Source organism: Nematolebias whitei, chromosome 8 (genome assembly GCF_014905685.2).
Source record: "Nematolebias whitei isolate Nwh7 chromosome 8, NemWhi1, whole genome shotgun sequence".
Lineage (NCBI taxonomy): Eukaryota > Metazoa > Chordata > Actinopteri > Cyprinodontiformes > Rivulidae > Nematolebias > Nematolebias whitei.
This window is the reverse complement of record NC_056505.1, coordinates 17,269,108-17,296,089: the sequence shown is the minus strand read 5'-3', so window position 1 is coordinate 17,296,089 and position 26,982 is coordinate 17,269,108. Positions and strand designations below refer to the sequence as shown.

The following is a 26,982-nucleotide window of genomic DNA, read 5'->3' as shown; positions in this document are numbered from 1 at the left end:
CTCTCAATGGAGGGGGGATTACCTGCTGATGAATACAACTAGTTCCAGATAGATATGTATTTAACATTTTAATGGGAATAGTCAACTGCCAACTTTGCACAGGAAAACTCACTTTTGGTTAGCAAGGACAAAATAATCCCACCTTTCAATTCAAAGTCTTGGACCCATAAATGTCTTGAAGGCCAAGACACGTAATAGATAACCATTAAGTGTTCTGGTGTGTGCAGAATATCACTGCGGATATGTCCTATCCACTGGCAATATTATTTTGTCCAGTTATCTGCATTCCATTTGCTGAGTTGTTTACTGCCCGCTCAAAATACTAGTAATAAAACTTATTAAGAATTAAATTTTACATTTAAAAACAATAAAGTTTCCATTTTTACTAGCTTTTTTTAACAAGGGTTCTGAGTTCAAACTTAAAATACCCAGACAGGAAACAAAGGTAAGTATAAATATTTTTATTTTGACAGGGACCAGAAATGGTAAGGGTTATGTCTGCAGAGAAAAGGAAGAGAGATAATTAGTGATTCCATCAAGGAGTATTTGTTTGTGGCAGAAAAATTATGAATCTCAGGGTTGTTCTTATGTATCAAAGAATTTGTTGGTTTTTCCTAGAATCACTGGGATTCCAGTAAAGGCACGTAAGGAGATTTGGGTGAGAGAGAGCTGGCATGAGAAGGATGCAGGTAGAGTGGTAGTGAGCTTACCTTTCCACAGGGAACTATTCACTGAATCAGTAGAATCAACATGAAGGCCAACCAGGATTGATGAACTTCAGGAGTTCCCAGAGGTGCTGCGTGGAGTCCAGTTTATCCACATTAAGAGACTGAGCAAAACACTGTGGGAATTGTAGCAAGAGTCTTTCACTAGAGTATATTCAATTGTCCAACAATGAGTCCCATTTCAGCTCATCCTTAAATCCCTGTTGCAGTCAGATGTAGACTGGACACAACTGGGTTGATACAGGTAGGAGAGCCAGTCCCAAATCAGCTGTAAGAAAAAAAACGTCTCACACAGAGGAGTATATATAAAGACAACACCTTTGTTTTTGATCCCATTTTTCATGAGCTGAACTCAAAGATTTAAGAACCCTATATATACAACAGGCCTTTTTCTCTCAAATATTGCTCACATATTGGTGTAAATCTGCATTAATGAACACCTCCTTTGCCTAGATAATCCATCCACTTTACAGTTGTGGCATATCAAGTTGCTGATTAGACAGCATGATTATTGCACAGGTGTGTCTTAGGCAGGCCACAATAAAAGGGCATTCTAAAATGTGCTGTTTTGTCACACAGTACATTTCCACAGATGTCTCAAATTTTGAAGGAGTGTGCAATTGGCATGCTGACTGCAGAAATGTCCACCAGATCTGTTGCCCGTGAATTAAATGTTTTATTTATCTACCATAAGCCTTCTCTAAAAGCATTTCAAAGAATTTGGCAGTACATTCAACTGTCCTCACAACTGCAGACCAGGTGTACAACGCTAGCACAGGACCTCCACATCCGACATCTTCAGCTCATAGATCATCTGAGACCAGCCACCCTTACAGCTAATGCAACAATCGGTTTGAATGTCCAAATAATTTCTGCACAAACTGACCAAAACCATTTCAGGAAAGCTCATGCACGTGCTTGTCATTCTCATCAGGGTCTCCATGACTGCAGTTTGTTGTAATCGACCTGGGTGGGCAAATGCTCACATTCTATGGTAAATATAGGAGGCTAAGGAGCATTAAATGTAGAATCACTAGACCAAGGAGCAGCTTCTACCCTGAGGCTGTTAGACTCATGAATCTCTAATCAGGATAATCACTGTGAAAATCACATTATGTTGCTGCTGATCTGTTTCATGTTGCTGCTGGTCTGTTTCATGTTGATGTGTTCATGCGTGCTCATCTGCTCACACAGACTCATGTTCGTGCTGTTGTTCGGCATATTGTTTTTATGCTACTTGTGCGTAGTTTATATTTATTTAACATTTTTTCTTAGTTCATATCTTAGATCTTATTACTGTTTTTCTTTTACTCTAAAAAAGTTAAATCTGGTCCTCTGGACATTCAAAAAACTAAACAAAGCTAAACAAACAAAAAAAAAATAGAAACGTTTTGTCTTCCATCCAAAAGACTTCTTCAGTTTTCTTCAGTCAGACTGAGGAAGTCTTTCGGATGGAAGACAAAACATTTCTACATTTTTTTTTTTGTTTTGCTTTGTTTTGTTTTTTGAATGGCCAGAGGACCAGATTTAACTTTTTTAGATTTTTCTACCTGGATTATTGAGCATGTATCAGGATGTTTTTCTTTTACATTTTATTGTTGGATGTAACTGGGACCCATATATACACATATAATTAGTTATGTAAAACAACAATTCTTTTGTGATTTAACCTTTCCATAAGCCAAAACTCCATCCCAGACACTTGGAAAACAGCCTTTTTTCTACCTTTGCTGAAAAGAGGTGACCCCACCTCACTGAACAACTATTGGCCAATCTCTAAACTCTGCATTTTAGCCAAGGTTGTAAAAAAAACTAATAAACTTTCAAATCAAAAAGTATTTGGACTAATTTAACATCTTACCTCTCCTCCAATCTGGTTTCAGGAATCAACACAGCACAGTGACTGCTTCACTGAAGGTTTTTAACGACATCGTTGAAGCATTGGATGCTAAAGATTATTGTGCTGCAATTTTCTTAAACCTGTCTAAAGCTTTTGACACTGTGGATCATGACATCTTGTGTCATAAGCTCTCAGAAATCGGTTTCTCAGATCGTACCATTGGTTGGTTCTCTAACTATTTTTCAGATCGGATGCAATGTGTTCAACATCATGGTATTTCCTCTAGTTATCTAACAGTCAGTAATGGTGTACCACAAGGCTCAGTCGTAGGTCCCACCCTCTTTACAATCTACATATGTAATGTAGGTCAAAGCATCCCTGATGCGTCCTTACATTTCTATGCTGATGACACATTTGTTTATTGTCGAGCTAAAACAGTTGCTAAGGCTTTCCAGCTTTTGCAATCTGCCTTCGACATCATCCAGGCAGATTTGTTCTGCCTCAAACTTGTTCTGAATGCCGATAAAACCAACATGAGTTTTTTTTTCAAACAGGAAGTCGGTCCCATCAGTCCTTCCTCTGATTTTATCCTCAAATGGTGTCCCTATTGAGTTTGTCGATTCCTATAAATATTTGTGTATCTTGGTCAACTCGCATCTCTCTTTTAAGCTTCACATGGAAAACCTAGTAAGGAAACTGAAAGTTAAATTGGGTTTCTTTTTCAGAAATAGATCCTGTCTATCTCTGAATGCTAGGAAACTCCTTGTAACTGCGACTTTCCTTCCCTCCATCGACTACGGTGACATTATCTACATGAACGCTCCTACAAGCACCCTGCAGATGCTGGATGCTGCCTATCACGGTGCATTAAGATTCATAACTGGCTGTAACTACTGTACCCATCACTGCACCCTGTATTCACTGATTAACTGGTCATCATTAACTTCACGCAGACTCTTCCATTGATACATTTTCATTTTTAAATCACTTCTTGGTCTGCTGCCTTCTTACATCTCCTCCTACATGTCTCTGTGTGAGTGCAGCTACAGCGTGCCCTCGCAGGACATTATTACATACAGTGTCCCCCTCAGTGAGGACTGAACTAGGCAAAAGGTCCTTCTCCTACGCCACCCCTGTTTCCTGGAATACTTTGCAAAAATCAATCAACCTTTATTTATACAGGTAAATCCCATTGAGCCTCGAAGACTCATTTACAAGAGAGACCTGAAAAAAGATCTGAAGCTCTCGACCTTGACCTCTCTAAGTGAATTTAAAACCCTGTTAAGTACCTGGCAAAAGCCAATGCAGACATGTTCCTGTTTTTAGTTTTCTACATCGCCTTTTGATCTGTTTTTTTTTTTTTTTTGCTGCTATTCCTCTTGATTGTCCTTTTGGTTGCTATTTTGTTTTGATTTGTAAAAAAAAAAAAGAAGAGAAACTTAAATTTGTATGCCTATTTTATGACTGTCTATTGTTGTTGTTATCCATTGTTATCGTTGTTATCCATTGCTGTCATCACTCTTTGTTAAGAAATCAGGTCTCTCTTGTAAATGAGTCCTCGAGGCTCAATGGGATTAAGTCAGAGTCAGAGATTCTTTATTGTCATTCGCACCTCATGTGGTACATGTGGTGGAGCGAAATTATGTACGCAGGGTCCCAGTTACATCCAACAATAAAATGTATAAGAAAAACAGTAATAACATCTAAGATATGAACTAAGAAAAACATCAACTAAATATACACTAAGCACTAATAACATAAAACATTGAACATCAGCACAAACATGAACATGAGTTTGTGTGAGCGGATGTGCACGCATGAACACATCAACATTGAAACAGATCAGCAGCAACATGATATGGTTTTTCACAGTGATTATTCTAGTTAGAGATACATGAGACTAACAGCCTCAGGGTAGAAGCTGTTCCTCAGTCTAATGGTTCTGCACTTAATGCTCCTCAACCTCCTTCCTGAGGGGAGTGGGGCAAAAAGTGTGTGTGCTGGGTGAGTGAGGTCCTTCATGATGCAGGTGGCCCTCTTCCTGCATCTAGAGGTGTAGATGTCTGTGATGGTGGGGAGGCTGATTCCAACAGTCTTCTGTGCAGCCTTCACCACTCTGCAAAGCTTTTCTTTCTGCAGCTGTGCAGCCTCCATGCCACACGTTGATGCTGGAGCACAGGATGCTCCAATAATGCTCCAGCATTAACCTGTATAAATAAAGGTTGGATGAATATGAATGTTCAAGACAAATAAAAAATAAAAAGAGCTAATTTATGTAAACTTGTCCATTCTACCATTGCACTATTCTTTACGGCTCCATAAAAACAAACGCACAGAAGAGTAGCTCCCATCAATACTCTGATTTACATAGGTTTGTGTGTGTGTGTGTGTGTGTGTGTGTGTGTGTGTGTGTGTATGTGTGTGTGTGTGTGTAAGAGAGACAAGGAAAGGGAAACTCCCCCAACTGTTTACACACACAGACACAAATGGACTGTCCTGTAACTGGTAAAGAGGCTGATTGCCGCAGAGCGTGTACTTGAGAAAGGACACCTGAGTTTGTAAATCAGTCTTGCTCTCTTTCTCTCTGCAGCTTGCTGTCTTCTAGTTTGTGTGCCATTTTTCTTTATCTATCTTTTTTCCACTTTTTTCACCCCAGTCTCTCATTGGCTCATCTCTTTCCACCCCTTTTTTCTCCTTCATTGCTGACTTTTGCGTTTCTTTTTTGCATGACATTTTGCTCTTTTCCCCATCTTTCCCCCTCCCCCACCTCTCTGTACCCATGATACACTCATACACACCCTTTCAGGTTTTACCATTTAAGTTTCAATGAATTTGACTCACCAAGTCTGTCGTATTAAGTTGATTAAAAAGCATGTCCCTTTGATACAGAGCATACGTTTTAACAATCGGTTCGTGTGCGGTGCCTGGTAATTATTTCTTTCAAAGTTGTCTGCCAGTGTGCGTCTTGCTGTTCTTGCATACCTTCTGTTGTTTTCTCAAATGTTTAAGGGTGTTAAAACATTACAGGCTTTTTTTCACAAGATTAGCAATTTAGCCCTAATTAATCAGTCTCGCATAAGTGTACGAGTCCACTGTAGATATTCAACACTGTGGCAATTCCCTCATGTTTTTTCAAAACGCCCCATGTAGAAAATTTGGCTGGTATGGTAATTCTCACTCCTCCTAATTAGATCAGGGAATCTGCAAGAATCTTGTACTGTTTATCCACCCATTAGAGCCCATTAGAAAGCAGGGATACACTCCCCGAGCTCTTTAAGTAGGCTGTATGGACAACGACACTGTTTGATGTTTTGGCAGAGTGTTGCATGAAAGCATATAGAGCCCAAACAGCTGAAGTGCTGATAACTCAACTTCAGTTCAGATTTGTTTTATATCTGAAGCTAATGATCTCATCAATTTCTTTCTTTATATGGTAGGTGGGGTATTACACACATAAGAGACATGCTGTTAAGAAGTACATTAAGTAGTACATAAATAAATGTAACTTTGTAAGGGCCTGCAATTCATAAATGCCTGAATCTTCAAACTGTTTTTGAACTGTTCATATGTCTTAAATATGCACACTTATTTTTCTTTCTTGTTCACATATAAAATGTGGATTAATTTGGGGGGTAAACATGAAAGGTAACAAGAAAAAGACAAACAAGGTATATTTGATCTTTTGGGGGCTGAGAGTAAAACATTATTCTGTCATTTGAAGATCAGTATCAAGAGCAAAAAGGTTCAGTAAAAGGTCATCCCATTGCACATATTTTTTTATTATTCTCAAGATCTTATTTACATGTTCGTGTTTACCCCATCCTCCTCTCTATACTGCATACTCCATACTCTAAATTAGAGCTCAAAACAGTGGGATAAATCCTCACAGAATCCTTTTATACTTTGAAATTCAAAAAAAGGTAGAAATAGCACCTCAGAACAAAATATTTAAAGTCTGCTGGTGTTAAGGGGTTGGAAGCCTTAACAAGCTAGTGCACTGACAGAATTATTTAACTACATACACGTGTAAAATTAGTGCTTCTGTCTGTATATTTTATAAAAAGAAACTACTCGTTTATTTTTTTCTGTCCAAATGCTCAATAAAAATATTTGTCATGTAAATCTAATTTTTCAACAAGTTTTTTTTTGTAAATCAAATGCCTTAAAAAGTCTTAATCGATCTAGTCAAATTACCAGTTTAATACATCATTGTAAAATCTAATTTATTGTTATAACCTAAAAAAAAAATATTCATGAAAACCATTATTATCTGAAACTGCTTATTTATTTTTGATTATTAAAATATTTATCTTCATTTGAATTAAATTTAGTAGCTAAACTTACACAGTATTACTTTAAAATGTAAATGTTAATTTTTACATGGACACTGTGGCCTGTTTTGATAAATTTATATTGTTTCAGGAAGAAAAGTGGTTTTGTATGATTAGGTTTTGTGCCAAATTTCACTCGTTTTTAAGTCAGGTAAAACATAAAAAAATGTTGTTTTGATAAGTGATATTGGCATCATCCCAAAGAATGTTCTGAGTTTAAAAATGTTCTCCAATCTTCGATCCTTGTAAAAGAAGAAGTGGTGGATGGTCTTAGCTTAGATGGAAGGGACAGAACACAAAACACACCCTCACCCCCGCCCAGCTGACTGGGCTCCAAAGTCAAGTAGACAATCAAGACAGTCAGTTTTTTATAGGAAAAATACACTACAGATGTGCATTAAGCAAGAATAGTTTGAGTTCTTTTAAATGCTGTTCGCTGGAGTTATCAGGAATCAATATCTTATCTGGAGTAGAAATAGCTCGGAGGTTCCCTGATGCATGCTCAATAATCCAGGTAGATGAATCTAACAAGATTGAGTCAGGTCCTCTGGACGGATTCTTCTTTGTTGAAACGTTACATCTTTTATCCAAAAAGACGAAACGTTAGTCTGTGAAGCTGCAACAAACTCAGTCTTATAAGCTGCACCTTCTCGTAGTGGATCGACCAGTTTGCTGGTGACAGACAAAATGTATTTATTAGTTTATCAACTTTTATTTAACCAGGCAAATCTCATTGAGATCACAGATCTCTTTTTCAAGGGAGACCTGGGCCTGAAGGCAGCCTAACATGCATGGTTTTGATCTGTGGGAGGAAACCAGAGTACCTGGAGAAAACCCACACAAGCACGAGAAGAACATGCAAATTCCACACAGAAAGTAGTTGTTTACATGCAAACGGAGGACTATCAGCCTAAGGAACGATAGTTAGTGCCCTGATAGATGCTTGCTATTCACAGAAGGCTGAGTGGTATTCACAATAACAACATTATTAAGAGGGGAAAAATTGGATATTGAGGCATCTGCCTCTGTTTAACGACGGTCAGGTTCTTTTCACAAAGATGACCTTCACTCCTCTCTCAAACCATTGTTTCTCTCTATCAAGGATGTGAACATCTTCATCCCTTAAAGAGTGACTGCTGGCCTGGAGATGAGCGTAGACTAGAGGATGACACATGAGTGGATTTTCACTCCTGTCCTCTCCTGGTCCCACAGAAAAAAATCCTGTCCTGTCCCAATCCTGGTCCAGAGTAAAAAAAATAATCCTGTCCTGTCCCACTCCTGGTAACATGACTCCTGCTCCTGTCCTGCTCCTGTTTTTCATTTCATTTTTAGGAAATACATTGAATTTGATTTGATCTTCTACCCATTCCTGTTTAAATTACTTTGTGTTGTGCAGTTTTATTTCAAAATATATGGCAACAGGAACAGTTAATCTGTGGTAAAATAGAGACATTTATTTCCTTAATCCAAACAAAAACCTTCACTAAATATCATAAAACAAATAATTCATGGCCTGTAGTCCATATAATTTTTCTATGGAGAATCAGCTGCTGAGTCCTTGTTTCTGGCGCTTTTTAAGGTCAGTTACAGTAAAAACAAAAAATCTAAACCAGTACATGGGTCACCCCATGTCTACCTTAGATGAAAGAACCCAAACATAACAAGTTGCATTTTACTCATTTATTGAGCAATTGTTGCCTTTAAACAGTGACATTACTGTCATGTTTTAAATTGTTTAAACAAACAAACAAAAAAGAAAAATAATGTACCAAGCAGAGAACTCAACAAATAAAAATGTTTAAAGGCATTATTATACATTGGACGACGTCCTCAAGAAGTTCAGTCTATGTGGTCGAGGTAACGAGCTCGTTTGGGTGAAGCATGATGTCGTGCATCTTACCAGACTTCAGAGCATCATTTACAGACTGGATCATTGCAGGTCTGGTGTTCCACCTCATCTCTCCACAGCTGGACCAGTCCAGAGCCTTGTGTAACCTAAAAGTGAAAGATGACAGTGCACGAGTCAAAATAGGGTTACCGTGACTAGAAATTACAATTTGTTGGCCTTTCTTTTGGAAAAAACATTTTATCAAAAACAAGAGATTTACAATTGAAATTAAGTCAAGAAAATGTGACATTTGCAAATATAAATTACAGAAGCTCAATTTTTCTTTATTTCACTTATCATATTGTACAATTATTTAATCAGCCTCCCCAGGCAGAGATTACAAGATTTTATGTATCTTACCTGCTCTTTTGAAGTGTGTGACAAGGGTCTTTGTGTCCAAAGCTGTTTAACAGTTTGCTTCCAGAGCCAAACAACTTCCTGTGTTAGGTAGAAAAATTAAATTAAATTAAAGACAAACAAAAAGCTTACTGCTACTTCTTGTGCCATGCTTTATAAAACAGTTATTGAATAAAGGATTTACTTATGTAGGTAAACATAAATGTTTTAAACCTGTTAAAATACACCAGAATGCAGGAAATAGCAGCTGCTTTATTAAAAAAGTTATGGGGGAGGACCCACAGACCTCGCACCAATATGTCCCCCCTACAATAACAGTTTTTATAATGTATATGCAACCAGCCTTTCATATAAAAACTGGGATATTTTTACCGGAGAATGCGTGCACTTTAACCAGGAAGAGTTCAGGTTTTTTGGGGTTTTTTTTTACATTACAAACAGCAACAGATAATGAAGATTTTAACCTAAAAACCCACATAACAAAGCAGAGCATAATTTTTTAATTAAAAGGGACATAGTGGAGAAAAATGCGCTGTTTGAGCCTGTTCATTTACTGACGGTAAACAAAGTCCGACTCCCCGCAGCTCCTCACAGCTGAAACTAAAGTTTAAATCAGCACAGCACCAACACAACTCATGAAGTTCAGGGTTATTTGACACTTTCCTGCCTGTTCTGTGAGTTTAATAGACAGACAGTTACTTCTTACCTTGCGTTGCAAACTATTTTCAGACTCGGTACCGCTTCGCTCGCTGCTCCTCCCCCTTGCGGTGAAAAGCTACGGCTCGAACACTTGACTCCTGGGAAATGTAGTTCTTTTGACTTGTGTTAAAGTGAAGGCTTACTGAAAGAAAACTACAAAATAGCTGCGCCCGTGTTTTTTGTTTTTGTTTGTTTGTTTCATTTTCATTTTTGGTTATTGATCGGTTCCCACTCCTGTCTGCTCCCGTTAGCTTTCAGTCCGGTCACGTCCCGGTCACGTGAGTTATAATGAGGTTGACTCCGGTCCCGCCGGAATCCAGCTGGAATCATGTGACCGGCGGTACTCCCGAAAAAATGTCATCCTCTAGCATAGACTGCAGAGTCCTAGCCTGATGGTGTTGCTCTTCTGTGCTGGACTATCCTTTTGGCCAGTGGCTGTTTAGTTTCATCAATGTATGACTGATCACAACCCTCCTGGCACTGAACAGCATACACAATATAACTCTGTTTGTGCCGGGGGACTGGATCGTTGGGATGGACCAGTCTTTGCCACAATGTATTTTGGGGTTTGAAAGCCACTGTAACATCATATTTAGAAAATAAATGCCTCAGTTTCTCTGGAACTCCCTCAATGTACAGAAAGACCACTGGTCTAAGTCTGGGTTTGGGGTCCCTTCTTTTCCCTCGTTGGCTGGAGTCCTGTTAGGGCACAGGTGTCAAACTCCAGGCCTCGAGGGCCGGAGTTTGACACCCCTGTGTTAGGGTTTCTTCTCTGCATTCAAGAAGGCCCAGTTAGAATATCATCTTTGCTCTAGAGCCTGTCTTGTGCGGAATTTCTCCTTCTGCCTGGCTCCTGAGTTAGTGGAGACGCTGTCCTCTCTGTGGTACAGAGTCCTGATGACTCCTAACTTGTGCTCCAGCGGGCGATGAGAGTCAAACTGCAAATACTGGTCTGTGTGGGTTAGTTTGCGGTACACATCAGTTTTATTTGTGGGACATTAGAAGACCTTTGGAAGAAATTATGTTTTCTGCAAACCCAAGTGAAATCTAAGTGAGCTATAATGTATATATAAAGTTGTGCATAGAAAAGGCCATTGTTATATTGCATGTAATCAGTTGGATGACTACATCACACCAACTTTCTCCTGAAAGCCTCAATACAGTGTTTCTTTTTATATTAATTTGCATACCTGAGTACACAGAAACACAACAAACGCACACTGGCATCATGTTTCACACGCACACATGCCATAAATGTGTATACAATTACACAGACACATGCTCATAGATATGCACACTGCAGACCAGAAAAACACACACACAGCCATTGTGTTAGAAAATGTCAAATCCGCTCACTTTTCCCTGGAGGTTCAGTGTCAGATGAGATTGTGTTTCTTTACTGAACACTGCACAGTCGGCCCCAGTGTGATTTTGGTTGTATGTGTGTGAGATTGAGAGTTAGAGAGAGAAGAGGGCCAGTGATGAGATATGTTGCATAAGGGGGTGCAGTGGTGTGTGAAAGAGAACAGGTGGCTCCATTTTCTGCCATCTAGCTTTATGTGCCATCTTCCCTATTGTGTTCAAGTGTGTGTATGTGTGATAGGGAGTGAGAGCCCGTTGCTTTGTGAGCAGGGATTCGTTCATACCTCGAGCACATAATACATACACATGCTACCTTGTCCTGTTTCTATTGAGTCTGTGTGTGTGTTGGCTCTTTAGAGAGCAGGGTTCCGGTTGGTTTAGAAACAATTAGATGAAGCTGCAAAAGCCCAAAGAGATCGTTCTCCAAATGTCATCCAATTAACAATCTATACCGAACACGGAGCAGGACTTTCTCATGTTTCCCGTCTCTCCATTTGTCTCTGTCTGTCTGTATTTTCTCTAGAGACATGTTCAGTGACTAATATTTGAAAAATGGCAGGCTTCGTCACAGGCTTACTCAGAAACAAAGGATCAAAGTGAGTTGTTCACTTGTTCTCAGTTAAGTTGCTCTTTTTTAAAATTAGCTTTTGTCTTTCTTTTTTAGATCAACCATCCAGGCCGGTGGTTAGGACCAGGCAGCAGCAGCCTGGCTCTAAGGGACCGAAGGGTGGTGCGGGGCTTGGGGGCAGCACTCGGAGGGGACCTCACTAACCAGCACCACCCCTATCACTGTCTGCCTGTGCATGGTCGGGCTTCTGAGTGCCACACTGCCAGAGAAGAGCACCACCACCTGGGGTTGTTGGGTCAGTCAGCAGCCCGTATCGCTCCTTTAAACATGGCTTCATTCTCTGCTCAGCCAGAGCCCACCCCACCTGTGCAGGTTCAAGTTTCACACCCAAACCTCAGTTCAAATCAATGCCCAGATTCCAGCTTGGATTCAGCTCACACCCCTCCTGTATCCAAGCAGCCTGAGGGGGTGTCCTCCTCCTCTGAGTCTCTTACTCCAGGAGGAGGAAAGAGAGGAGGTGGCGATCACCGTCCACCATGTCTTATCCCTCGTGCAGTCGGAGCCAGCGCCTCTTCGAGCCTCCACAGCCTTGCCAGCAGGGGGAGCCCTTCTCGAAACAACTCAACCTCAGAGCAAACCTCACCTACACCTACTTCTTCCTTAGCCACCTCCTCTACCTCCTCAACCTCCTCTTCATTCACCGGCCGATTAGGGCAGCCACCTCGAGGTCCTCTGTCCCTACATAGCTACAGTCGTAAAAACGTCTTCCTGCAGCATTCTCTACATACTGCCGAGCTGCAAGCTCTCACCCAGAGAGACACTTAAGACACACAATCATTATCATTCCAATCATAAGCAGACATATCATCAAGCTAAGTGAGGACAAGTGCGAATTTAAAGAGAAACTGCTGCTTTTCCTGATAAACTCACCCCTTCATGCGCTTACAATCACTTTTTGCAATCCAGACCATGCCTTTATCCACACTTTGCTCAAACATTTGTTGGCTTTTCCTCTCGCTCATATGCAAGTTCACACACACAGGCACACACACAAATGCACATATCAGACTGTGAGATTGCAAAAAGGCACTCACCCGTCTATCATAGCTCCCACGTTGTGTCATGCTGACAGTTCAGATGAGCTTACGCCCACAGACACACAAACTGCACACACACACTCACAGACATTTCTCTATACACACAAACACAAATGCAGTCACCCACATTTGAATGCACACGTTGACACAAAGACATCGTCTGTGATATCTCTGCTTCACCATCTGCACTAATAACTTGGTGATAAAACTGAATGAAAAGATGAGGTGTCTGCATTGTTAAAAACCAATTTTTTATCTGTTATTTCTCAACTTGAACACCAAAATCCATTCTCTGTTCAAGGAATTTTAGGACTGGTTGTCGTTTCTGTTTGAGGTAATACATTCTCAGCTCACCAAATCCTGCATCAGATCATGTCCTCCCTCCACAGAGGTCCAGAAAAAGAGATATTTCAGTGAAGCTCCCCAGTTAAAATCCTTCTCCTGCATGCTTTTTAGGATTTGTGGGGGAAAAAAAAAAAACACTGTCAAGCATTTTGTACTCTTTCTACCATAAAGTTACATAAACAGTTTTCATCTCAGTGTTTCAAGAAGGGACTCAAACGCCACAACTTTTTATATTTAAAAAAAAAAAGCTCCGTATGAACAATCTGATGTATTCCAACAAAGTTAAGTCAGGTCCTCTGGGCGGATCATCTTTCATCTAAAAGACTTCATCAGTCTGAGGAGCCACAACAAACATAGTCTTATAAATAGCGCCTTCACATAGTGGGTCAACAAGTTTGATGGTGATAAGATGGTTTCTGGAGTCTGCCCTCTCCCCTGCCGACTCGTCTGAGGCAGCCACAGCCAAAGTGGTTAAAAAAAATCAGATGTATTCTTTGCTTAAAACTGGAATTATTTCTTTCTTTTTTTTTTACTGTACAAATACCAGGTAGAAAATTTAACTGACAATATACTCTGATTCAGTCTGTGTCTATGATTATTTAATGTGTAGTTTCATTCTAAAACAGGATAAATACCACACCAGTCTGACATTAAACCAAACAGTTATTAGATTTGGCACAATTTGTTCCAAAGGTCTACCCATTTTAGTGTTCAGATAGCAAAAAAACCCGATATGTATAGTATTACAATACACAAACAATAGATAGGAATCACACAGAGTCGTTTACCTGATCAAATACCAACATGAAAGCAACAGAAACCATTAGTTTACACGCTGCTCTTAAGCCCTATTTGCACAGGATTAGTTTTACTTAGGGACCACATGCTATTTGTAATAATTACAGAGATTATCTGTGTTGTTAATCCCATGCGATTCTACCCTGTCTGTAATTTGTAAAGTAAAAAAATTCATCTGCAAATTACCTACTATATTTTGCTGAACTCCGAGGTCTTGTGATAATACTAATCCAATGCGAATAGGCATCGCTGTGATTTGGACAGAAATGGGCGGGATCCGATACGTAATTAGGATTTTTTTTCTAAGCAAAATCATTTGTAAAAATATAGAACAAGGCTATTTTAAATAAACGCGCTGCTCGCTTCGGCTTTTTTAGATGCTGCTACTTCCTTCATCGCAGATGACAGCAGGTGTGGAGCCGGTGATCAGCTGATCATACATACATCCATTATATTTACCCCCTTCTTCCTTTTTGTGTAGCGGGGGTCGCTGGTGCCCATGTCCAGCCATCACTGTGCGAGAGGGACACCTTGGATAGGTCGCAAGTCCATTTCATCCGGCAGGTCAGTAGACATGTGCGGCCGGTGACAGGTTGTCCATCTGAGCTTAATGCAACTTTTTTTTACCTCTTTAAACCAGCCGGTCAGACCTGCCTCCTCCTCAATAAGTAGATTAACACAATTTTATATTGTGCATTCTTACTTAGTTTTCTTTGTGCTCTATGATTCATAAAACTGCATCAAAGCTTGAGACCAGCCCGGCCTGCCCATTAAGCACATTATTATGGACCGTCCCAGTCCGAAACTGGATCGGGCTGGGCCGGGCTCTGGGTTCAGGTTAGAAATAGTTCTTATACGCAGCGCGTTAACATTGTATCCAGAAGACGTCCGCACATTTCAGCTAAATCTCAGGCTTTGGTTATCCCGTGTGAATGCACCAAATAAAAAGCAGACGTTGGGGAGTAATTTATTTATTACATGTGGTCCCTAGGTGCAAATACAGCTTTAGTTAATTTTTTAAACTGCACCGACAGAATATTTTCTACTTTCTGCTGTGTCGTTAAAGATTTACCCTAACGGCTCCTCATTCAGACAACAGTACTCACTTTTTGTCTTTAAATACTGAACCAAATATGTACTGTTTGAGCTCAATTCAAATGACTGCCATAACCTGCTGCGCTTATCAGTTTTATAGTAAAAAAAACCCCCAATATTTTTCTCTTTTTTTTTTTTTTTCCATATGGACTGTGTAACAACCTGTTTAGTGAGCTGCTGTTGAATATATTTCCTGCAAACTGACAAGATCATCGAACAGATACAGAACGTTCCCCCTTCGGCTCAGAGCTAAATGGATCCCACATTGTCAACCGGGAACTTGTAGTCGTCGAATAGTTCACAGCTCCTGGCATCTATAAACCATGTGAGATGTTGGAGAGGTTGTTGACCTTGTCTGTCTCTAAATAGCACCAGGCTTGAGGGGAGTTGTGTAAATTACGTGTGTGTGCTGTAATGCACACTTCATGAGGGAAAAACCTGGTGGAGGTGAAAAAACAAGAAGCCTGAAGGGCAGCGGCTTTGTTCTGAGTGTTGGCAGCTCCAGCTCTCCTCGTGGTCCAGTTTTCTCAGACATCGTTGTCCTTCTTTTTGATTCTAATCGTTACCTCTGTCCCCTCACACTCCAATTCATTTTTACATGTTTTTAATGTAGTCCTTCTTTTCGGTACACCATGTTTCCTACAGCATCCAAACATTTGCTGCCTCCTTTTCCACCCATCACCTGCCCTCCTTTGGTTCTGTTCAGGTCTTTAGTTCTGTCTGTTCCCTCTGCTGAGCCACAGCTTGGATCTGCCATAAACTCTGCTGCAGTGACGCCCCGTTTCAGTGCATTGGGACCTACACTGCTGCTGATTTTCATTCCAGCTTTTTAATCAGGGAGTAATTTTAGATCTGATAAACACAATTATGTACCTGAGCAGAACTCGCAGGCAGCAGCAGAGTCGCTCCTTCCACATCTGGACTCTGCTGTATTTGTTTACAGGTGGTCCTGCTCTGTTGCAGTTTGACCTCTTTAGTTTTTACATCCCTAATTCAAACCTGGATTTGAATGTCGTTGACACCGTGGGAAATGTAAAGAGAGTATTTAACTGCCCACACAGGTTTTATTTTTGCTCCGTGTTTGAAGCGGCTGTGCTCGTTTCAGCTGCTCCGAGGAGCACACCGCAGAGGGAGGCAGCTGCTTATGTCACATGTCATGAAAGAAAGAGGCCACATCTGAGATTGTAGTTCAAATGTGGCCTTGAGGTCTCTCACAAAGTAATTTTTTTTTTTTTCCAAACTGAAAGGATAAACTTATAGTGAGTTTCACTGCTCGGGGACAAGTTTCTTCAAAAATGAAAACACCTTAAGAATCTCAGTTTTTTATTTTTTTATTTTTTTTGCTGCATGTTGTGCATTGAAGACACTACATTTCTTGGAAAATTATTTATTTTTACATTTTATTTTTTTGCCTTATTTATGTTTATTGTCAGCAATAGTTTCCTAAAGTTGCTAGCAATCGCAGATAATTATATTAATCATGGTAATAATAAATATGGAAATGAAAATAATGATAATCATCTTGTTCAGTTTTATGTAAAGAAAAAAATAAATTTTAATCCTTAAATTTTATAATTGTATTTTTATTTCTTTTTAAGTAACTGTAATTATAAAATATATTTGCGCATAAATTATTGATTTAATGGTAGTTTTTATTTGTGTTTGTGTAAATGAGTGTATGATGGCTCAAAACAGGTTTTGTTTGTATGCAAGAAGTTAAAACATCAGAAATTGATTTTTTTTTAAGTATTCAGAGGTCTGACTTATAGCCAAAGAGTTTCAGGCCTTAGTGGTACAGAAGAAAACAAAATGACTATTTTTATTGAATCGTTCTGCTTATTCTCGTGTATAAATGCCAGCTCACTCAACATGAGTGTGTTGATTCTGCTTTATCTTTAAAATCCAACTTTTTACTCTTTCTGTTCCTGCTTGAGATTACTAAGATAGCCGTCACACTGCGATTTATTTTGGATCCTAAAAGTGGACGATGGTCTAATAAAGCTGCTTTTTGCTGTTCCAGGTTGATATTTATGTATTTCTTTAATATAAACTACTAGTTAGCCTTTGTTGTTGTGATCCATCCACAGAATGCAAAGTTTCTTTCTTCATGTTCTTTTTTCTTTAGCGGAACTTTTCAGGAACTGGTTTAATCAAATCTATGACAAAAAGTGTTTAGCCAAAATATTTCTGTTCACTTCCTGTCCAGCTCAATTTTTAAATCATGTTTGTTCACACGACAAATGTTTTATTAAAATATTTTGTCCTCTGTGTTGTTATATGTAATATTTAATACAAATAAAATGGATGAAAACAGCAAACCCTTTTTCCCCTGGCATTTCTTTGAGACATTTTGATTTCATTTATATTATCTGTCTGTAGACTGTTGGGATGCTCCAATGCAGGCTTTTATTTAAAGGTGCACTTTAAAAACAGAAATCGCTTGCCTGTCTCAGAATAAATACATTTCACTGTACAACTCTGTAAAAGAACATGCATCAAAGCATTGAATTAAATAATTTCAATGGCCATCACTCTAAAACAGGGTTCTCTAACCTTTTGGTTTCGGGGACCCCTTACAGGGGAGAAAACGTTTCAGGGACCCACTCATAACCCTCATGTTTATTAAATAATTTTCTTCAATTTGTTTAAAATGTAATGGGAATATTTGTGTAACATAAATACTTAAGACCTGTTTTTTAGTAGCGTTAATACATTTTTTATACTTTTGAACGTGGAGTATTTTTCATTCAAGACACACTGAATTAAAATTAATTTCAACATCCAAAAAGTACAGTTTTGAGAAAATTTACGGTATCACAAGCCAATTTAAAACGTTACCTATTCACATAATGAACATAAATGTACCCCAGTTTGAGAATCACTGCTCTAAAAGACTCACTTAAGAAACTTTTCCAGCTGCAACACATGAAAGATTCTGGGCGCTGCAGCAGATGCACACATGAGCAACTCTACCTCACTGGAAATGACCCTCCAACTTATTTGACCAAGTTTTCATTTGATGGTGACCATAAAGTATGAAAAGTGTTTAAAAAATCAATTACATTAGCATGAATTTGTGGGCAAATGTGTGTGTGTGTGGATGCAGACTGAACTGTTTACCCCACAGGGAGAACCTGTGCATGCTTCTCATTTCTGGACTCACTCAATTAGTGTTGCTGATGTTCTGACTGGCTGAGTAGAGCACACACAGGATTAGCAGACAGCAGGTCTGCTTCTAACTTGCTGTAATTGATATGACAGAAGGTCAGCACACCAGTAAACACACTTCTGATTAACAGAGCTGGGAAAGCCAAAGAGATCATCTAATAGACGGGACACATATTTGTGTAGATCATGATGAATTCTCTGTAGGATGTAAAATTTGCATTTCCGGTACTTTCTGGTCTGGAAAGTACACTGCTGACGTGACTGACTAGTTTATTAACTGGAAGAAAACAAATCATCAAATAAGACAAAAAAAAATGCAGCCATCTAAAGGATCATATTTTTCATTCATTCAACCTTTATTTAGACAGGTTAATCCCATTGAGCCTCGAGGACTCATTTACATGAGAGACCTGATTTTAACAAAGAATGATGACAATAGTGGACGACAACAATAGACAATCATAAACGAGGCATACAGATTTTTTTTTTTACAAATTAAAATAAGATGATAAAAAAAGTATCAAAACCAGCTAGATTATAAGGTGAAAGTAGATGTAATGAATAATGTATATGAATAATGTAATTAAATTAGATGTAATGTGAATGTAGATGTAAACACATAATAAGAATAGACCAAACAAATACTTTATTTGGGGAATCTATACCTTGGAGGATACTACTAAAAACTTTACTATCAAGTTGACCTAAAAAAAAAAAAAAAAGTTAGACATTCAGCATTGTTTTTGTTGGGTTGGCATAAAAATGTACATGTGAGAATGAGTCAGTTCAGTCTACAATTTAAATTTTTTTGTTGTCTCTTAAAATGATGCCCAGAGCACCCCCTAAGTTACAAATGTCTGTTATTTAGAAGTGGCTGCAGGTCTCTAGTTAGGATGGATAAACTTGGAAAAGAGGCTACGGCATATTTGAGCTATCTACTGTATAAAAACATATAATGCTGTTTGAGATCCGTAGCAGTTTGAATGTTTTGTACAGTTGTATATAGCTGCAACATGCCTGACCTGCTCCACCAGAAATGTTTGCTTTTATTAAACTTTTTAAAATGTCTGAGTAGGAACCGAGTTTTAATGTCAGTGGAAAATTCTGTGCTGAAAACCCAGAAACATGCAAACAGGATTAAGAAACAAGTTATTTTTGCTAATACATTTGTCCCTCACTACTTCACGATTCGACTTTCATGGACCCCCTTTTTCGCGGTTTTTCAAAGTAGGAGTGTACACGAGTAGGCCTGTTGCGATAAACAATAAATCAATTAATTGCATAATAAATGAAAATTATTGACCTCATTTTCATTTATCGGCTTTATCGTTTCTTCGTGTCTCTCTACCGGACACTGGATGACAAAAGGCTCAACTCCCGTGCTCTTCACTGACCCCTCTCTTTCTCTTTTCTCTTTCTAAAATCGTGTTTTTGGACCGTTAAAAGCAGCTAAGCTGAGAAGCTAAGCTACGAGCTAAGCTAACAGGCTGACCTTGGGGGAAAAAACCTGTTTTGTCGCAACTCCAAAATTCATGGTTGAAACTCGTGCCTTTGTGTAAAAAGTTATTTTTCTCTGCAAAAAGAAGCTGAGAACTTGTTCACCGATTTATTTATTAAAAGCTTTCTGTGAAAAATGTTATGCTAAAGAGCTCAAACCACACCAAGCGTCCGCCATTTTGGGAACCGAATAAAAGGAAAGAGAGGCAGTCCATGTCACGTCAAGGGGCATCCCTCCCATTTTTATTAAAAAGACGCTGCTCGCTCCCTCATTATCTATACTTTGGTTCAATCTAGCTTATACTGCCATCCGGTGGTCAAAAAAGGTACTACACACAAAACAAATTAACCAGCATTGGTTCATAAATTTGACAATAATTACTAATTATTGTCAAATTTCAAACAATATTATTGTTTATCACAATAATTTCTGAGACAATTAACCACCCAGCAAAATTTGTTATCGTGACAGGCCTATCTATACACAAGGAAAAAAAATTGTACAGGACACACGATTGTCAACTTTAATATTCCTCACGTGATTGAGACAGTACGGGATACAGTAACAAGTTAACGAAAAAATAAATAAATACTTTGGACAGGCACCACCATTTTGTAGTTTTCTCTCAATAAGCCTATACTGTATCGCCACTCAAAATGACTTCATTTCCCAGAAGCCAACAGTGCCCCAACCAGGAGCCCTGTTGCTTTTTGCTGAAATGGAGCGAAAGTTTTGATCCGATCTGAAAAAGTTTGGTCCTTTTTCATAGTGACTTTGGCATCCAGCAGATGCAGAGAGCTGCATGGAACCAACCGGGAACCGGACCAGAACCGGACCTCCAGACTCATCAGTGAATCTGAGTGCCGCCCGCCGGCACGAGGACTTTTGAGCAGGGAGGCGCTGCCCGGAGGTCCGGCGTTCTCTCCAGAGACCACCTGGACCCCCATCTGGATTTGGACTTGATCTCGACCACCGTTTTGTCCCGTGATGTCCATCCGAAGGTCCGGCTCCCTCCAAAAGCGTTTTGGTGCTCAAAGGCTGCAGAGAGCTGACCAGAACCAGCAGGATATATCTGCTGAACCAAAATTGAGTCGGACCAGAACCGAGCTGCTGTTCTGGAGAGCTGGTGAGTAAAATTTTGCCATACTGTACAGTACATATATGAATGTTGTTAAAATGATGTAGATTTAAGAGCTTAGAACATTGCAAGAGTGTGGGAAGGGTTTCCAAAGCCTTAAAATATATACATACTAAAATAAATATAATGTTCCTACTTGGCAGATATTCATTTATTGCGCACAGGGGGGCGGGGGGTGTCTGGAATGTAAACCCCGCGATAATCGAGGGACTATACTATTTCTGTGCCCATACATAATTATTTTCTGCACTTTATAGCAGCTGTTTATGTTGAAAGAGAACAGCAGAGATGCTTGTGTCCTGCTGCACCTTTGCTTGGCTTGTTATTGATGGAAATGCAAACGTGGTAATTAAATATGTCACAACGACTCGGTTGAGAGACACCAGTTTGGCAACACCAAGAATTGATAAAATCCACCTCCACCTGGTGTTTTTTTAATTTATTTTTTTAATCAGTCTGTTTTGAAAACATTTACCTCTGGTTTATCTGAGTGGTTGGAGGTAGGTGTCTGTAGATACCTGGTGGAGGGTTTAAATTAACTGCGTGTCCTTTGCACAGCTTGGCTGGTAATTTAAAGTGGGAAGAAAGCCAGCTTTGTTCAGTCTGAGTTCTGTACAGCTTCCATAAGATAGAACTGTTGTTTTACTTTGTATGTGCAACTGCCTGGGCTTGCATTTCAGATTTGGACAGAAGCAGAAGGAAGTGTTGCCTCCATCTGTCCCTGCTCACTCTTCTGCTCTTCCTTCCCACTTTTCTCCCTGTCATTGTCTCTCTATGTCTGTCTGAGTAAATAAATCTTGTTGTCCCCTCTAACTGTCCGAGGCCAACTTTATTATTGCATTGGATGGCCAAAAGGCTATTAGATTGCTCACTTTGCAGAAATGAAAGACACACACGCACCCAGCACAGCTTGCAGTCAAGCCCTCTGGTACACAGCCTTCTCTTACACCTCAAGTCACACACACACACACACACACACACACCTACACGGAGTGTGAATCAGGCTATTTTATTTGTTGTAAATTGCTACAATAAACAAATTAGATTTAAATTTATTTATAATCTCATAATGCAGTTTTTTTTCATGAACAAGGTAAAACAATCTAAATCTATTTTTATTATAAAAACATGTTTTCTTCATATAATTGTAAATAACGGCAACATTTTCAACTAGCTTTGGCTTTGTTTTTTTCAATCAGATTTGCTATTAAACATTCTTGAAATGATCAAAGTAATAAAGCCAACGTCTGGTGCTTTTCATTTACACTTTTCTGGAATTTTTAGGAGACTTCACATCTTGTCCACAAACTACAAGAAGCAGCTAAAGTTCTTCGAGAGCGCCTGAACACATTTTTATTGGAAATATTTTAAATTTTTGGCACCATTTTTATATTTGGACTTGGACTAGGTCAGTTATCAGCATCTGATCGGATTTTACTTTATATTTATTTATAGCTATTCGACTCTGATTAGACAAAATTAAGAAGAGGGGAATAAAAATTACATCAGTAACTTCAACTGTTATATTTATCGTCATTGTGACTCTTGGGAAAAATTGCATATGATAACTTTAAACCAAAAACTAAATCAATTATTTCACTCATGTAATTCCAGCAGAACTGATTTTAATGTTGTGTTTTCATCAAGGATTTCTGTTTTGCACTGGAATGTAGCAAAACTGCCCATCGGTTGTTTTGTTGCAGGAAGTTGGTTGAACACTTGAAGTTTCTTGTAGCCATCTTCTTTGAGCTGAATCAGACTTTTTCGTCCTTTTTTGTTAAAGTGAAGAAGATCCGTAGTCCTGTGGGGGCAGGCAGCTGCCATCAGTTGTGCCCCTGAAGAAAATTGCTTTGTAAAGAAATTAACAGTGTTACTCTTTTCCCCTGTCAGTGGTTTAAATGTGATTGATTGAGGTGTATCAACTCAACAAGGTTGAACAGAGGTTACTTTAGCCCAGTGGCAAATAAAGAACCCTCTGACAAACAAATAATCTGCTGTTCTCAGCTTTAAATGTCGTGAAATACCCCTTTCCTCTCTTTGCACCGTTTCATTCAGTTTGTATAATCAGTGCAACGTTTAAATACTCAGAGCTGAGCGTGTAGGGAAACAAAACCACAACAAAACAACAAATAAATGAAAATGCCTGAAACACTGAGCTTGATATTTGTATTTAAGTATGACGTCTCCAATTATTTCTTTATTTTTGGTATTTTTGAAGTCAGTTATCAGCTCTGACTTCTGCCACGTTTGGCTCAGTCTGTGTTTTGAGCGCTTTTTATCTTCACAGACAGAATTAAACATCTATTTGCAGTTTCTTGGCAACACGTTTATGCACATGCTGTAGGACGATATGAAAAAATACAAACATGCGGGGATGATCGTTTTGCCTTCAGCACACCTAACGTAGACTGAGATGATTGCAGCCCTCATGAGTAATCATGTCTGTTTCAGACGTTCAGCAATCTGTCAACCTCGCAGGATATAACTGTGCTGTTCTGATCCAAAATCTCATTGATCTCCATTACTGGTGATTATTTAGTTTAAGATTTTATTACAAAAATCAGTCTTTAAATTGGATGCTTTTTCCGGATTATTATCAATGCAACACTTCAACAGCCAGCATCATACGTGAAATGCTTTTTCAAGTTTTACCGTAACTATTTCATTTGAGATCACAACAGTGGAAATTTTAAACCGTTTCCTTGTTTTGTGTTGAAATATTGTTCCTCTCGTTGGCGGCGAAGCGTTTGGGCTGCAGTGTCCCTGTTCAAAGCTGTGTGCAGCAAAGGGAAGCAGACATCTTTGAAGCATAGCTGCAGAGCTTCTCCAATAGTTTTCAGCTAACAACGTCTCTTCAAATGAGAAAAATGAAAAATCAACAAACTGTGGCCCCCTGCAGAGCAGAGCAGCTCGGGCTTTCCTTTAAGAGAAATCATATTCCTAACTTGTGAAACTGGTGAAGAACTGGTGGCTTACTCAGTGAAGAAGAAATCTAGTGAGTTTCTCAGCAGATTTTTAGTTTCCATCTAAAGAAGTAAATTTTATTTTCCTCCTGTGTATTAATGGTTGGTCTCTCTGTTGACCTAAATTTAGAATTGATACAACTTATTGTTTAACTACTTCAAAATACTTATTAATGACTTAAATTAAATATACAAGTACATTAGTCCCTTGCTACTTCGTGGTTCGACTTTCACGGACTTGTTCTTTGGCGTTTTTTCAACGATTGTCAACTTTAATATCACTCACGTGATTGGGACGTTATGGGATAAAAAGGTAACAAACAAAAAACTTCGAACAGACAAAGAACTACACTACCCAGAAGCCAACAGTGCTTCCGGCTGCTGCTTTCTGCCAAAATGGAGGGAAAGTTTTGCAACGCAAAGTCACAAGTAACATCTGTCTATTAAGCTCACAGAACTAGCAGGAAAATCACAAATAATCCTGAAGTTTCCCGAAGCTCAATTATACACCTGCACATCAACCTGGATGGGGTGGTGGGCTTCGTCGCTGCAGGGTAGGTCTGCAGAACCACAACCAAGCTGCTGGTCTGCAGAGCGGGTGAGTAAAATTTTATAGTACTGTACAGTACATATATAAATAATATATGTATGTTGTCAAAATTACTAGGTTTAAGAGTTTAGACCATTGCAAGAGTGTGGGAAGGGTTTATAAAATCTAAAATACTGTATCTAATATACAGTATATTTAAATACTAAAATAAATATAGAGCTCCTACTTTGCTGTTTTTCACCTATCGTGGGGGGGTACTGGAACGTAACTCCCGCGATAATCGAGGGACTACTGTATAGTGGTAGCAAAAAAACAAAACAAAACAAAACAAAAAAACAATCTCATGATCAGTGAATGGATTTAATTAAATTTGTATTCACTGGATCTACAACTGATTAACTTTTGGAGCCAACCCTGTTCAAGATGGCTTCCACAGCTAAACAACCTTTATAAACACAAGAATGGCATTAATTGTGTTAATTTTACAAAGCTAACAATAATGTGTGGTAGTGGCTGAGAGTCATCCTCATCCCATACTTCAACACATTACACGGGATGTTGCAATACAGCTCAAGCTCTCAGCTAGTTAGTTACAAGGCTTGGCCAAAATGTCTATAACTCCAATATTTCTCTTCATAAGATGATTTAGTCTAAAGCTCTGATATGAAAGGTGATATGCATTTCTTCAAGGAATGCTAAGCCTTTTATTCTGAAATTATATAAAAAAAGATCAGCTAGTTTTTCAGACTTTATGCTTGTTTTTCTACTTTTTCCACCTGTTTTATTTCATATAGAGGAAATCTGTCAGCCCCACGTTTGCAGCGGCCTTCTATCCACTCGCAGTCAGTGGTGGACATGAATGCTCTTGAGCTGCTCCCCTTCACACGCTGCCAGTTTGTGGATGTTGGAAAACACAAACCGATCTGATGCCACAGCTGCTGGTCTCAACTGTGATTTGTTCCTGATCCTTTTGAGGCTGCAGCAGGGAGATCTGCTGGATTATTGCTGGATGTCAGTAGCAACAAACACATCTCTGCAGTTCTAATACAAGTATAGATCCACACGAATAATAACCAGTGAAGGGTTTGGACACATAAAAGATACAGCTGCGCACCGTGTGCCTCGCTCACCCCAGCAGCTCCCTCATCTTCACCGCTGCCCTCAGCTTGGGTTACATGTTGGTTTGCATCATCTTCTATGTGGTGATTCACATTTGTAAGTGCTGTCAGTTTTTCTGTGCACTCCCATCCTTTTTTTTGGTGCTGTGTTTGAAACCAGAGATGTTTCTGATATGACATGACTTCTAAACAGAGCCATCGTTTGACTCCTCACTACTCTGTCTTTCCCAGTAAACAGGAACAATACAACAGATTTTGGCTGACAGCTTCATAAAACCTACAGCGTTTTGTCTTTGAAGCAGGCAGTTGATGTAACAGTTGGCTCAGGTTTATATGATCGTGCTCTCGTTGCCCACTCAGTGGCTCTCTGCTTTCTGGTACTGGATTACTACGTGTCGAACACCAGACAAATTTAGCCTGGGCTTTTACTGGAAGCAGATGGTATGGTATTATGTTAAGATACTGTTATCCACTGATGACTCCTTCAGTCTACCCACTCTACATCTCTGCTCTTTTCCTCCTCCTCCACCGAGAGCCAAAATGTAAAACATAATGGACCGTTTCTTGCCTTTTAAAAGGAAATTGGTGCTCTGATGTGCTTAATTTTGCTTGGATTCTCTTTTTTTTTATATTATTTCTTCCTCTTGTACTTTCCGTCTTCAGCCAATCAGCTGTCTCTTTCTCGCTCCTTCAGTGGGCATAAAGTGAAGCTGTCAATGAAAAGTCCATCAGGCCTTTGTGCCAGAGCTGGTATTGTGTCATTCCCATCTGCAGGAACTTTACTTCAACAATGAAGGAGATTTTGGACAAAAGAAGCAGCAGGAATTGTTTATTTGAGAGAATAGTCTTTATGTAACTCAAACCATTTGATTTTGGTTTCTTTCCCAGCTGTTGCCTGCAGTTGAAAAGTAACAGACTATTGCAATGGTTTGTTATCTGGGTGTCCAAATACTTCTTTAAAAGTGCTCAGTTGATCCAAAATGCTGCTTCCAGAGTCTTAACTGGAGTTAGTAGTAGAGATCATATCTCTCCAGTTTTAGTTTCTCTCCATTGGCTCCCTGTCAAATCCAGAATAGAATTCAAAATTTTACTTCTAACCTGCAAAGCCCTCAACAACCTAGCTCCATCTTATATTCGAGATCTTATTGTTCCATATTTTCCTAACAGAACACTTTTTTCTCAGACTGCAGGTTTACTTGCGGTCCCTAGAGTTTCCAAAATGGAGAGTAGAATGGGAGGAAGATCTTTCAGTTCTCAGGCTCCTCTCTTGTGGAACCAACTTCCAGTTTCTGTCCGTAAGGCTGACACATTGTCCAGTTTTAAGACTTTCCTCTTTGATAAATCCTATAGTTAGGGTTGGCTTGTTATGCTGCTATAGGCTTAGACTGCTGGAGGACAAATTGACCTCATTTTCTTAAATTCATCCATCCATCCATCCATTT

General features: G+C 39.2%; 1 protein-coding gene across 1 annotated transcript in view; it reads left to right on the top strand.

The window, feature by feature from the left end:
- Positions 1–13,286, top strand: part of ccser1 (coiled-coil serine-rich protein 1) — a 143,461-nt gene extending 130,175 nt beyond the window's left edge. The window contains exon 10 of the mRNA XM_037681003.1: positions 11,867–13,286. Within this exon, the coding sequence (XP_037536931.1) occupies positions 11,867–12,595 (729 nt within the window). The 3' untranslated portion in view covers positions 12,596–13,286. The remainder of the gene's footprint in view (positions 1–11,866) is intronic.
- Positions 13,287–26,982: the final 13,696 nt, after the last annotated feature.